This window comes from Cibotium barometz, chromosome 17 (assembly GCF_041138505.1).
Source record: "Cibotium barometz isolate CiBa-2024 chromosome 17, ASM4113850v1, whole genome shotgun sequence".
Classification (NCBI taxonomy): domain Eukaryota; kingdom Viridiplantae; phylum Streptophyta; class Polypodiopsida; order Cyatheales; family Cibotiaceae; genus Cibotium; species Cibotium barometz.
In genome coordinates, this window is record NC_141062.1 from 47707825 (window position 1) to 47718945 (window position 11121).

At 39.1% G+C, this 11121-nt stretch overlaps 1 protein-coding gene across 1 annotated transcript; it reads left to right on the forward strand.

Moving 5' to 3' along the window:
* The first annotated feature begins 2054 nt into the window (after window positions 1-2054).
* LOC147630101 (uncharacterized) lies at window positions 2055-4727 on the forward strand. The gene is made up of 3 exons (XM_086811722.1): window positions 2055-2766; window positions 3154-3527; window positions 3667-4727. The coding sequence occupies exons 1-3, from the start codon at window positions 2463-2465 to the stop codon at window positions 4441-4443; spliced, it is 1455 nt and encodes a 484-aa protein (XP_086667848.1). The 5' UTR covers window positions 2055-2462; the 3' UTR covers window positions 4444-4727.
* Window positions 4728-11121: the final 6394 nt, after the last annotated feature.

Sequence of the window (11121 nt, forward strand, 5' to 3'; positions counted from 1 at the left end):
GCCATAATCCTAATTACTAGATTTGACTATTATGGTGGTGTATCCAATTAATTATAAATTAGGAGCAAACATGCTATAACCAGCTTGGTGGTGATCAAAATCAGCTTAGTATGTAAGTCATTCACCACACTGATTATTGGACTAAGATATAGCTACATGAAAACAATGATTAAAAAACAAAGCTTTGTAAACGATTCATGGAGGCTTATATTGATGGACTACCTAGCTATCCATCATTCAGAGTTAAGACCATAACCTATTTATCAATCTGGCATCATATTCATGCCATGACGTTGGCTAATCTTTAAACCTTTATGGCTAAAACTTTTTGCCATGAAATTAGAATGGTTATATTATGACCTAGTTGATCCAACAATAATTCATGACCCAACCACAATCTACATACACAGGTATTTACTAAAATTGATGCCAATCTTCCATACAAGCTTTCAAATATAATATATAGCTTCTATCTTAGTAATTCCATTTGAGTAACTAAGGCACACTAATATACATTGGATCTTTCAACCATCTTTCTATTCAAAATACCAGTATTACTGTATTGATTACATTTCTACTATTGTGTGTAGCTTGTTTAAGGATAGTGCATTGGTGCCTTGTAATCGCTACCAGCTGTATCTTCATTGTCACACATTGGCATTTTTCAAATAGAAATAGTATAGGTATACAACCCTTACTTAGGCATGGAAGAGTTTATATTATTACTAAGCACTACTACTAATAGCAGTAGAGGCCATGGTGGTATACAACCCTTACTTAGGCATGGAAGAGATCTTCTCAACCATGGTGGTGTAACCAAACTTGTGCTCGTCTATATATCATCACCCTCATCCGTAAGAGTTCTTGTCATGCATCTTTGCAGTTGCTTTTTCAGCTACACATAGCTTCTTGGTTTTGTGTGTTGTGCATGCCATATGGTGGGGGGTTCTAAGCCTAGTGGTAAACAATACCTTCTCCAACCTCCTCATCAACATGACGGTGACTTGGGCCTTTTTTTGGGTCATTTTAGAACCCAACCCCTCCCTTTTTTTTGGTCATTTTAAAACTTAACCCCTCCATCTCATTTACCTTCTCCCTCTCCTTACCTTCTCCCTCTCCTTTTTTGTCTCTTCAAAGATTCTTGTATGCAAGTGTATGCATATTGCTAAAGGTAAAGGTCATAAAAGAATTTGCAACAAGCATCAAGGATACACATCGATAGTGGCACCATTAAAAGCACACACACTTGAAATTTTTAAAAGGTTTTAAGATACAACATGGGGGGCTTTCTATGCTCTTTGATATATTCACTTTAATTGAGAGAATGAGGTGTCATGGTCTCAACCATTTCCACACTTAATCCAATTAGCAATCTAGGCTAGCCATTATGGTTCCATGGTGGATCGTCCATCCATGGCCTGTCATCCATGATGATTGCATCATCGTGTGTGTAAATGCCCATATCAAGAAACCATTGCTTAGTAGCATTTGCAGCTTTGTAAGTTTGATAGATGTATATGCCCTTACATGGGTGATTGCCCACCATGATGATTCTATGGTTGACTCTCATTGTACGAGCCTTATAATGTTATCAAGCAGTAGTTAGAAGGGCTAGTTACATGCACATAGGTCTGCCCAACTTTTTCCTTGGAATATTCAATCGAAACACTTAGTTTAAAACTTGGGCACTCAATCCTTACACAAACAAATCGAAGCTCTTTCTCCACCTGTCAAGAAGGATGCCACCTAGTGCCCCTAAAATTGAGAAGCCGAGGTAGCAGAATATGGGATGTGGAGGACCACACTTTTGACAAGAGGATCATGGGGTTGCAAGATTTTTGAGAAGCTTTAAGGGAAAGGATGCCTGGTCAAGTTTCAAGTTGAGAAATAGTTTGAAAGGTGATTGACAACACGTGTTGACAAGGCAAAAGGAGAGTGGGATGGGTGTGGTGCAATGAGCCACATAGCAATGGGTGTGGTGATGAGCCTCCGGTAGCTCAATGGTTGCATGCACCTTGCTGGTGTATAACACTACATAGGCCACAATGGCAATTGAATGTTTGGAAAGCAAAGGGAACACTCCCTTCATGTGTACAAAATGCATGCACCAACTGGTGCACACAGGTCTCCCCCATAGACACGTACTATCATCATCATGTACCATCACCATCCCCATCCCCATCCCCATCCTCGCCCAAAATCTCGCCTGACTTCCCATTCAAATCTCCATAATTAAACCATCTTTCACTCCCTTTCTACTTCTCTTCTTCCGAATCTCTCCCAGGGAAACCCCTCTCTTAATCCACATTCTACTATACCAAATCTTATATAAACCCTCTCTCTGCAGATTGTAGTAGGCCAAAGTGTAATGCAAAGCCCTCTTCTTAACCTGCTGTAGTGTTGGTTCTTGCTCCCTGAACCCCTTGCAACAAATTGCTGCATTTCTGTATCAGCTTCAAACCATGTGTGGGGGGTCTATCATCTCCAACTTTATAGCTTCGCCTGGCCAGGGCAATGGAGGTGCTGCCCATGACTCTGAGTGGTCCAAATTTGTGGACATGCTGTATGACCTCCCCTTCTCTGAGGCCGTTTGGGAGGACAAACCCTTTGTAGGTCTAGAGTGCTTTGACAGAACACCACCAACAGCAACAGACGTTGATCTTGATGCCCCAGTTGCTGAGCCTGAGAATGTCCAGGATGTGTTCCTCCCTGCACTTGAAACACCTGCCCTCCCCTTGCATCCACAAACTGAAAGAAAGATTTCTGGTATGTTACCCCCTTTCCATTATTTTTTTTGGGTTTTTTTTTTAAAGCACTTAAGTGAATGAGTAAATTTTTTTAAAAGCTTTACCATTTTTAAGGGTTTTTTCTTTGGTTGTCTATACTTCCTGGATTTTATTTTTTTTTTGGTCTATGGATTTTTTTTTCTTCCTTAAAACTTGGGGATGTGGATGCCACAAACCGACTGCAGACTTCCAATTTTTTGCATAAATGCAATGCTTCTTAACTTCTTTTATGGAGAGTTTTTATTTTCCTTGTATTTTACATGTATGTATGTATGTATGTATGTATGCACGTGTCTATGCCTTCTACAGTTATTTTTTGTGTGCACAAATTGTGCATGTATGGCTTACATATGTGATGGCCATGCAGGCTCGGAAACACCTGAGACTTTCACAGAGAAGACCATTGGAAGGAAGAGGAAGCATCTGTACAGAGGCATACGGCAGCGGCCATGGGGAAAGTGGGCGGCTGAAATCAGGGACCCTAGGAAGGGGGTAAGAGTTTGGCTAGGCACATTTGACACTGCAGAAGGCGCGGCCCGCGCTTATGACGCTGCAGCTAGAAATATCAGAGGGAAAAAAGCTAAGGTAAACTTTTCTGATGAAGCCCCCCAATGCAGAAAGAATCAAAGGAAGGTGAAAAAAACTTCCAAGCCTTCTTCCAAGATGGACGGTGGCATCAAGAAGGAAGCAATTTTTATGCCATCTTCCAAGATGGATAGCATCCGAAACCCTGTGGTGAAGGTAAATTTTGAACCCTTAGGACAAAAGTATGCATGTGATAAGTTTGTTTCCGTCCAAGGTTTTGAAGATGGGTTGTTGCCTTTGGTCTTTGAAATCTTTTAGTTCCAATAATGGGGAATTTGGTAATTGTTTGTCCAAGGTTAACCAGCAGAAGGATGAATTACCTCCTATCAACTCCAAATGGCAAGTTGACTTCTCAATGGTGCCTGTGGTGAATGAGTGTCACCGTATGGTTCAGGACGACGGTCTCCAGCACATACCAGTCTTCTCCCATTGCAGCAACTCGGCCCTCAGGGGCTGCTCTTCCCTAAACTCCACTTGTGCTGCGATCAACACCAGTTTATTTGGCAGTGCTCTCTGCACTACCATGCACACCGGGGTTTCCAAAGGGCTGCATAGCCCTACTACTTTACCTGCACCTTCTCACCTGGTGTCAAGCATGTCCAAGGTGGATTTGCCCTTGAAGCAAGAAAAGGAACTGTCAAGCCCCATAATGCATCGCGCTTGCAAATGTGAAGAGAAGGATCTGCCCTCACTTGAGTCCAATTTTGGACCTACTTCCATCAAGTTTTCTGATACCATCCCTCATGTACCCAAGTTTGGTGGTGAAGATGGGTACTCCCCATCTTGTCAATCAAGCACACTTCATGTCAAGGGAGAAAGACTTGCAAAGTTGACTGATCCAGCCCTGACTGAAATCAAGCCTGCCCCACAAGAGGCAGCCATTTTGAAACTTAACGAATTGAAGCATGCACAAGAGAGAGCTCTGCTGGATGTATTGTTGAAGCTGGTGACACCATCCTATCCTGTTGGTGAGCAGCCATTTACAAGCGACAGTTCGAGTTATTTGGACATGGTTTATCAAGACAACGAGGCTCCCTTTTGTCTGTGGAACTTTGAGGATATTGCCTCTTAGACAAGGCTTAAAAACACAGCCACACTTTTAGGTGCTGGCTGCTCAACTCTCTTTCTTATACAAGAAATTATAGGCAAGCTGGTACTAAAATAAATAAGATCTTGCCGTGAAAGAAAACTTGGTAGGCTCTATGCTCTATGTAATGTTTACAGTATGCTCTATGTAATGTTTACATTTGGGCGCTGGAAGGTTGAAGTTGTGGCCGCTTGTGACTACGTAAGGGGGGATGTGTTGGTGTTAAAAATTCAATGAGAAATGCATTGCCTTTTATTGAATCTCATCATGCGCAACATGTTGCACAAGAGCTCACGATTTAAACGTAGTACTTTCTCATGGCATGCTAGGTTTACCAGCCATTGATTGCAAGTCACTTGTTTAAACAGGAGAACTAAAGATGGCCTCAGATGTCTTGCTCAATCTAGGCAGTAGAATTTGAATGTGAAAGTGTTTGGTACCACATGTTTAGGCTCAACAATTAGGCCTTTCTAATTTGATGTTTACATGGGATATTAGGGTCTTCAATGACCGTACTCCTTCCTTTGTGAAGGCGATTAGTTGCGCGTTTTGATGAGTGGTGATCATGTTTCAACAAGGGGTGGCGATCTTGACCTGCAACCTATGTTTGAGTTCGTATATGTTGAGTTTCAACTTAACATTTTTGTGTGTTTTGGATGTTGAGAAAGCTTCAATTCATCCATCGAATTTTGTTAAAACTTCCTTTTCATTAGGATGGCCATGGAGCTTATTCAGAACATAGATGACCTCAATGCATGGTTGCCATGCATGTGTATACAAGTAAAAGTCTTAAATTGTCTCCTCTCCTCGATCCTTCAGAAGAAAAAGTCTTTATGAGATGGAAGTGTTTTACATGAGGCTGGTTGAGTGGAGGAGTTGTTTAAATGCTATACTCAAGCCGGTGGGACCCATATGATGGTACTGGAGTGCTGTTGAACCCAGGATCTCTCAATTGGGAGCTCAATGTGTAAATTGCCACACCGGCGGGCGAGAGAGAGAGAGAGAGAGAGAGAGAGAGAGAGAGAGAGAGAGAGGAATGGAAGCTTGATGCATGGAATAGGAGGTAGGTGGCCTCTCAGTGGCCAATGCAATTAGTGCAAACGATAAGCGCATGCACATACCATACCTTGTGGGTGTTGTTGCAAAAATATATGATATGACTTGAGTGCACAATGCTGTTTATTAGCTTTTGATGATGTAAGTATGCCCCATAAGTACATATACTAATAGGAGATGACTTTTTATCCATAAAAAGATCGCTCTCATGACCGAGACGACGAAGCTAATGACAAAAGCGTTTCTCTACTCGAGTCTTCGAGACGACGGTGCTCGTCTTTGACCCCAGCTCGAAAAACAAAAACAAAACAATTTATCCATAAAAAGCAGGCCCATTTTATGTTACTCTCCCCATATATGGAGTATTTCTTAGACGTGTGACCCCATATATGGAGTATTTCTTAGACGTGTGCCCCTACCCCAGTACATGCACACATGAGTACTCAAGTTGCTAATTTATAATGCTTACAAGGTATGGGCAATGTATTTGCCAGCACCCTTTAGTAAGAAAGGAGAAGCACAGCCTCCTGGGCTATAGCCAAGTGATGTTGCCCGTGCCTATGTATCGGGAGGTTCTGGGTTTGAATCTACTCTCATGGCATCTATAATTTAGATAGACAAGCCGTATTGTCGGTGTCTGATTACGGGGAGACACTGGGTTTGAATCTATTGTCATGGCATCTGTAATTCAGTACCCTCTCTTGTAATGGAAAAACAATAATGTCTCACCATTCATGCACATCTTCTCCTTTCAATCAATGGTGTAGAGCTTAAGCTCTTGAAGCTGAGGACTCCAGTTCAATACTCCCCCTTAATGATTGTGATTAAGGATATGAACCCTCTTTTCAAAATAAAAACTAAGGGTTGTGATTAAAGAAATGAACCCTCTTGGGAAAATAAAAGAACTTGTGGAGTAATAAAAGACTAATCTTGACAATTAATTGCTAGAACAAAACAATAGGTTTAATTCCTTTAATAAAATGCTTGTTGAGTTCGATGGCCGTGCCCTTCAAAATCTCATCTACATTTTAGGGTTAGGGTTCTCATAGTGCAGAGCTCTATTGCAGACAGCCTGGCCATTGCACACGCTTGCGTTTCCCGCCACAACGGCCACACTCCTCTCTTCTCCCCGTCTCCACAGGCTATCTATGAGCTCCTTCCGAGCTACCTCATTCACTTCCACATTTTGGTGTCGGTACTTCAAACTTTTCACACCGTCAGGGGCTGCCACAGCTTCTCTATTAGAGCTCCTACCGTTGTCTTGGCCTTGAAAACCTCCTCCTGCTTCTTGTTGATTTGCATGCAATGTGCCTGGCTCTGCTTAATTGCGTGTGTGTGTGTGTGTGTGTGTGTGAGAGAGAGAGAGAGAAAGAGAGAGAGAGAGAGAGAGAGAGAGAGAGAATTCCTCGAGATCGAGAGAAGGGTAGAATCAGGTGTATAGATGGGGAGGTCGGCACGTTTGGAACCAGGCTTAGGTTTCAACCCATTATTTCATTTGAAGGGATGAAATTGGTCTTGCATTTCTTTCTTATAATTTGCTAGGGCATCCTTGAGGAGAAGCCTTCCTTTTGAAAGCTAAAATCATTGTTGGTGCCTTTATCTGAAGGGTAAAAGCCCCTAATAGTTATCTAATTGAGTATCTAGCTTCAAATAACCTCCCTAAGAAGGGTTCCCCACTTATCTAATTGAGTATCTATCTTCAATTAACCCTCTTGGTGCCTTTATCTGAAAGGGTAAAAAGCCCTAAGAAGCATTCTGTAGTTACCTAATTGAGCACCTAGCTTAAAATAACCCACTCTTGCCCACACTCTCAAACACTCCATAGACTTGTAAGTACTATTAAACTCGAGCTCAATGCTTAGACCTAAAATTAGAAAAATTATAAATACCGAAATATTAAAACATAGATCCACTTCCCACTAGACCAAAAAATCCTTTAAAAGGAGAACACATTTTTGATATCCTTCAAAAAATGTAGTTGTAGTGGGTAATTCTAGAATTTTAATTAAAAATTTACCACACCCGTTTTTGTAGTCTTCTTGAATTCCAACTTTGATGGTGATTTGTAATCATGGTTACATAATTCAGTATATTATTATACATTGCAAGTAATTATATTATTGTTTAATTAATTTGGTATCTTTTCTTCACTTATTATATATTTTTCTACGTCAACTCCTTAGTTTCGTTTTAAAGGAAAATGACATTTACATACTCAAGTACTACAATGAACCATAAGGGCATCATCATCATTTAAGTATTTTGGTACTGACAAGCAATGAGAAAAGGGTGAATGTAGTGGGGGCACATTGTCCTACCCAAAAGGAACTTGGAAAAGTATGGAGAGCTTGCAAAATTTGTCTATTTTTTTCCAATTTTAGAACTTGTATGCATGCACCCAAAGGGAGAATGCCAAGAACGTTCTTTCAATCCCTAACCACCACACCCGCAAGGTGCACTAGTAAAATGGCAATTCTTTCAGTACACTCTCTTGCAATGAAAGCTAAACACACATGAAAAAAATTCGCATGCATGCAAAATGTTTACAACCATGTTATGTAAGGCACATCCTAGCATGGTACGCTAGTGGGATGTGGGTATCAAGAAGAAGAAGACCCTCCATTACATGGTTAAAATCTTGAGCAATGTCTTAGCAATATGCCATACAACTTTATGAGAATTAATGAAAACTCCCATTTTCTTTTTATATTTGTACTCTTAAGCGTATGTGAGCAAGCGACAAAAACAACCACCCTACCTCCCTGGTGTAGTCTTCACCCATCTTTGTAGTCTTCAAATTCCAACTTTAAAGCCATTGTGGTTTGTAACATACTTAAGTAAAGATCATTTATCTCACCCATCTTTTTGGTCTTTTCAAATTCCAACTTTGAAGCCATTGTGGTTTCTAACCATGGTTACTTAAACCATATTAACCATGAGCGTTGTAACCATTGTGGTTTCTAACCATGGTCACCTAACTCAAAATCATATTAACACGAGCATTGTAATGTAGCAAACATGCCTTTCATATTTTCGAGACATGGCTTCAGTTCAATTGACTCTCACTACATTTAAAAACAAGTAGGCAGGGGCAAGACTTGCATAGATTTGTAAGTAAAAATCTCGAAAATAAGTATTAGAGATTGCAAAAAAATCTCGAAAAATAAACTCAAGATCATATTACATATCATAGGGGCAAGACCTTCTGAGAGTGTGTACGTAAAAATCTCATTAAATAAACTCAAGATTATATTACAAATTGTGAAAAACATACTATTGTTGCTTAACAATTCACATGCATGGTTTACCACTTTCTTTTTTAGACTTGTTACATATGTTGCTACATCAAGTAATTGGAATTCCACCCTCAAGTACTACAATGCACTAGCAAACAAGGACATCGTTTAAGTACTTTGGTATAGACAAGCCATGGGTAAAGTTTGGGTGTAGTGGGAATCCTTCTGTCTTGCTCAAAAGGACCTCCAAAAAGCATGTAGAGTTGGCCCACAAGCGAGGTGTGCTTGTAAAAGTGGACTAATTCTTTACCAATTTCGTAACTTGCATGCATGTAAAATATTTACATACCATGGTATGTAAGGGATAGCATCATATGACAATACGCTAGAGGGATATAGATAGAATAAATCAAACCTAGAACCGTAAAAAAAAGTTGCGGCTAGCATGCACTATACGATGGTTGACAAAAGCTCCCATTTTCTATTTATATGTCAGTCTCTCATTGTGGTTGGCCATTGGGGAGCACTTTTCAAAAGAAAACAAAACAACCCCTCATAACCCCCCTTCCCTTACCTCCCTCCTCCCTCTTCCTTACATATAACCTTGAAGCCAAACATCACAAGTTAAATGTTTAGAAGCACAAGTGAACACCCGTGCATAATTGTTGGTAAAACCATGTGTTAAATATGGGTCACAATTTTTTATATCACGACAAGTGGAACTCTTTAACATGCTCACAAGGTACCCTTATTACATAGGAACCCACCCTCCTTATTACAAAAGTGGCATGAGTAGGGGTTGAAAACATGACATCTTTATCAGAAGAGCATGTATGTAAGCCACACAACCTCATTGCATGAAGACACTTGCATATTACAAATATATATATATATATATATATATATATATATATTACAATCTTACAATTCTCCTCTTATATAATATATATATGCGTACCATGCACGTGGGTATTGATGGTTGTCATACATTGCATATCATCAACTTTTTTCACCATAAAATAAAATCAAGAACCCTAGTTAATGTAATCTCGTAATGGGGTACTATGCGTTGAGAGCTACATGTGTGCTAGCCAAGTTGCAATTTAAAAAATCCAAGCAAAAGCAAAATATAAAGCATATATATATATATATATATATATATATATATATATATATATATAAAATCCAAGAAAAAGCGAAAATAAAGATGTTGGCTAGCACACATGTAACTTTCTAAGCATACTCCATTACAAGGTTACATAAACTAGGGCACTTAATTTTAATTTATGGTGAAAAAAGTTGATACGCAATATGTGACAACCATCAATACCCACGTGCATGGTACATGTATATATTATATAAGAGGAGAATTGTAAGATTGTAACCCACAGATTGCCTCTATTCACAATCTAGACCTCCATTCATTCCAGGCCTTGAAATTGATGACTTTGTTTGAATTTTTTAATGGAATAAGCCATATGAAACCAGTACATCATGAAAGCTACTTCATTTGCTACCTTAGAAATGTGCCAATTGTTTCATTTGGAAACCTAAGCATAATTATTATGTTCTTTTCACTCCTTTTTCCAGTTATGTCTCTTATAATAAGCAAAGCTTTGATGTGATGGATACAATGCATCTATGAAGGTATAACAATACTTATCATATCCTAGAAATATTCTTGGAGATTGAAGTTATCTTTTTGTGGAGTTGTATATTTACAATTCCACACACACACACACACACACACACACATATTATATTTGGGGTCATAATCCACAAATATATATATATATATATATATATATATATATATAAACACACGTTTTCTATGAAATTGTATATTTACAACTCCAAAAAAAAGGTCATAAAAATATATGATTTTTGTATATTTTTACAATTACACAAGGAGATAATTATCATTTTTCATTAATTAGAGGTACATGTTGAAAGACTTGTTGGGTATGTCAACCAAATCCATTAATGCCACGTTCGTTTGGGAGTTCCAAACAATGACCACCTTTTAGCCATAGAAAGTCAAAAAATCAAACAATGACAAGCTCAAACTTTAGCCATAGGAAATCGGGAAAATCTAAGAAAATTGGATGATGCAGAGAACAAGAAACCTTGGCAAGTGCACTAGAAATACATGTAGCACGTTTGAACCGTCTCAGCTGTGCAAGCCCATTGAACTTCAGAGTTGATGGGTGTGTTGTTATATCAGCCACATTCTTATAGCACATTATTATAATTAAAAATTTCTGAAGGCATATTATTCATGGATGAGGACGGTCAAAATAATATAATAAACTTTCTGAAGTCCTATTGTTTCATGCATGATATCACTTGTAAATACGGTCAAAATTTGTAA